A 3,737-nucleotide genomic window follows, 5' to 3' on the forward strand; every position below is an offset into this window, starting at 1 on the left:
AAATGATGTACTATTTCAGGACCTGTTCGTAAATGTGACGGCAGATATCCAGCGATCTTAAAAGATCCCAGACCTTAAAGATCGCAGTAGCAGCAACAGATCATCTGTAATCAAAAATGAAGTAAAGCACGTCAATTCAATAAAGACAAAATTGTATTATGAAAGCCTCTAACGTCTTGTCCACATAGTATTTCTATAGTTTAATTAATGCACACAAGAATAAACATGTCAAGAGCACTGCGAATGTTAGAAATCGTGTCATGAATAGATTCAAAAGTAGGGACTTGAGTCTTTTTCCCCCTTGTCAACCACTGGTACCAAAACTATCACCGAGGAAATCACTTCGCTTTCTAATCTGAAGTGGTTACATTTATTTTAAAAAATAAACACGTACTGGTTTATATAAAATACCCTGGGTAAGTAACCCTTTAAAATATAAAGCCTTCTCATTACTGTCAAAATTTTTTTTCATGATAATTCCAGGCCTACTGTTAGCAAAAAAAAAATAACATAAATGTATTTTTACTATCCAAGATGAAGTGTATATCACATGTTAAAACCAATATAAACATTGGTTGCAACCGATTATTTTAACTTATTACAATGTAACAGTTATTACACTTAAGACCACCTGTTTTATCAAGAGTAAAGACTACTATTTGGCAGCTGAAATTATTTATTCCAACTGAATAGAGAACTCGAAATATTAACTGCCCATAAGGACTAAGTTTAACCGTTGAAAATAATCTTTAAGAGAAAATACTGCCACCATTAGATGTACCTTCACAGCCAAGTAAAGGCTCTTGTTGTTACTGAACATACAAATTGATCCTTTTAAGGTATATTTATTTCTTTTAGGTCTTCAACATGTCAGAGGAACTTGCCCAGTTGGAAACTATCCTCAAAGAAGCCGAGTCCGCCTCAGAAAGTGAAGAAATTGACATTTCCAAAGCTGCACAAACTACTATAGAAACTGCCATTCATACTTTAATTGAAACTTTGAAAAATAAGGAATTTATATCAGCTGTAGCACAAGTCAAAGCTTTCAGGTAAATTGTGAAGGAATTTATAGGAGATGCCTTTATACCTAACTGGAAGTTGATAAAGATTGGGTTTGGTTTTCAGTTTGATGTTTGAATATTATGTCTTTGTGAAAGGAAAACATGACCTTATTTTGTACAGTTACCAATGAAATGACACCAATTTTAGATTTTGTTCATTCTGTGATACTTTCACATTAATGTTTGCTCAAATATTAAAACAGATCCTCAGTGATTCAAAAGGAAATTATTTTTATAGGTATTAAAAGTAGTTATCTTGAATAATTACTTTGAGTCTCAGGACTTAAAAATACTGTGTGTTTTCAGATCTCTGTGGCCCAACGATATCTTTGGCAGTTGTGAAGATGACCCTGTCCAGACACTGTTACACATCTATTTCCATCACCAGACCCTGGGCCAGACGGGAAGCTTTGCAGTCATAGGCTCTGACCTGGACATGTCAGAAGCCAACTACAAATTGATGGAACTTAATCTAGAAATAAGAGAGTCTCTACGCATGGTGCAGTCATACCAACTCCTAGCACAGGCCAAACCAATTGGAAATTTGGTGAGCACTGGATTCTGAGAAACTTCAGGCATTTAGGAAGAGACTAAACTGAAGGCGATTAAGAATATTAACGAGCACCTTCTATGGACCCTTGCAGTTCACTGTCAAACTTCACCAGGGTAAAAAAAGTAAGAACGTCAGAATCAGATCTGAAGGGGAAAAAAACGAATCGTTTAACAGCTGCCAATACCTCCCACAATAACTGTATGAAGAAAGAATTTTTTTAATTACTTTACTTAAGTGAAAAGAAAAGGGCTAAAAGTGATGCATACAAATATATTGCTTTCTGGAGAAAGAAAAGAATTCTAAGAATGTCTGCAATAATGGCCTCTAATACTGAGACATTGGAAAGCAGGTGAAATGAGGCTGAAATCGAGGCTGGTTCATTTTAGCTGAAGACCTGCAGAGATGCTTGGATTTCTAGTAGTCACAAGCATAATCAACAACTGATAGTTAACCATCTACATGAAGAACATCCAGGCGGATGGATATACACAGAAAGACTTCTTTGCAAAAACCATTGATTGATTTTTTTTTTTCCCCCCCCAACATGTGGGATAAGGGCGTGGGTGTTTTGTTTTTTGGTCTGTATAAGGAATTGTGTGTGTGTGTGCGAGCTGAGATGCGTGAATATGTGATAGTCATATTTTCAAGGTATGGATGTTTGGTGATAACGTCTCAGAGCATGCCTAAAAGAGCACTGCAAGATTATTTTTGAAAAAATTTTATTTTATTAGATCTAACTCTTCATAGTGTGTAAATGTTAGAACATTTTAATAATATTTTAAAACTGGGCTTTCCCAGTATTTCAAGAAGAAATAATATATCTGTTAACGTTATTGGAATGCTGCTCAGTTCTCTGATCAGTGCTTATGTTACGATTGTTGATAACTAACCAAAGTAGATGCCTGCAGAGACTTTAAAATGTAAAATAAAGATGTATGCTGCCCGTCAGCTCTTCTCATTAGAAAAGTTAACTTATTTTACTCCATAATTATTATAGAAACTGTATAGATTAAAACCAGTATTTTCTTGTACATTTGTGCAATGCACTGTTATACAAGAAGAGGTGTACAAAGCTAAAGAAAAAATTGTGGTCATTGATGGTAAAATATATGACTTGCAGGCCCTCGAGTCTGCAGAATTCAAGAAGAGAGATGCAAATGCATTTTTAAATGTTTATTCAGGACTCACATGTTTCACCCTAAAGGAACCTGGGGCTATGGGGGAAGATGAAAGGAAGCCTGAAGACTGACTACCAAAACATGCAATATACGTATTCACTGTCCAAGCCTGTAGCATAACATGAACTGGATTCTCTGTCCTTTTTTTAAATAGCATTTTGTAAAAGAAATGAATGTAGTCCCACAAGTCCTCTGATTTGAAAGGAACACCTTGTATTTTTTATATGCATCTCTTATCCACTGTGACTTTTCTGTTAAACTGGGCTCTGGGATTCCAGAGTTTAGAATGTAGAAATGAAATGCTTGGCTTTGCCTTTTCTTGGTGGTGCAGACCCCTGCCAGAAATGTAGTTATGCTCAAGTGCAGTAACTGAGGGCCCTGTGCGCGCCGCTGGACTGCTGACTAGAGTTATGTTACCTGTAAAGTCCTGTAACTGGTCACAGCACATTCATAATCACTGTATTTTTTGACCCTGATAAAAACAATTATTTTGATGGTGTTCTGGAACTGTAAATGGTGTCCTTTAAATTATTTAATAACTTCTGGGTGCGGGGCAGGAAGAGAGGGGTGGGTGTCTGGAGACACACCACACTTTACAGCCTATCTTACCATCCCCTATTTTTCTCACCCTCCTTATATCCTTTTTGTTAAAATAAAAAGGCATTGTAGCTGTTGGTTTGTGTTGTATTTTAAGAAAGGATGAATGATTGATTAGAGTGTGCATAATTAAGGAACTTTTCAAATGTTGCCTTCATTATTCTTAAAAATAATTTCCCTTCAAAGGGGGGGAACAGGGCTTCCCTAGTGGCGCAGTGCTTGCTTGGGAGTCCACCTGCCGATGCAGGGGACACAGGTTCGTGCCCCGGCCCGGGAGGATCCCACATGCCGCGGAGCGGCTGCGCCCGTGAGCCATGGCCACTGGGCCTGCTCGTCCGGAGCCTGTGC

General features: G+C 37.4%; 1 protein-coding gene across 7 annotated transcripts in view; it reads left to right on the forward strand.

Annotated features, from left to right (window-relative positions):
* Positions 1 to 3,465, forward strand: part of FRYL (FRY like transcription coactivator) — a 244,266-nt gene extending 240,801 nt beyond the window's left edge. For all 7 annotated transcript variants that reach the window (XM_024746667.1, XM_024746666.1, XM_024746671.1 and 4 more), the window contains 2 exons: positions 859 to 1,049; positions 1,368 to 3,465. In XM_024746667.1, coding sequence (XP_024602435.1) covers positions 859 to 1,049; positions 1,368 to 1,626 — 450 coding nt within the window. In that variant the 3' untranslated portion in view covers positions 1,627 to 3,465. The remainder of the gene's footprint in view (positions 1 to 858; positions 1,050 to 1,367) is intronic.
* Positions 3,466 to 3,737: the final 272 nt, after the last annotated feature.

This window comes from Neophocaena asiaeorientalis, unplaced genomic scaffold (assembly GCF_003031525.2).
Source record: "Neophocaena asiaeorientalis asiaeorientalis breed wild unplaced genomic scaffold, Neophocaena_asiaeorientalis_V1.1 scaffold19, whole genome shotgun sequence".
Lineage (NCBI taxonomy): Eukaryota > Metazoa > Chordata > Mammalia > Artiodactyla > Phocoenidae > Neophocaena > Neophocaena asiaeorientalis.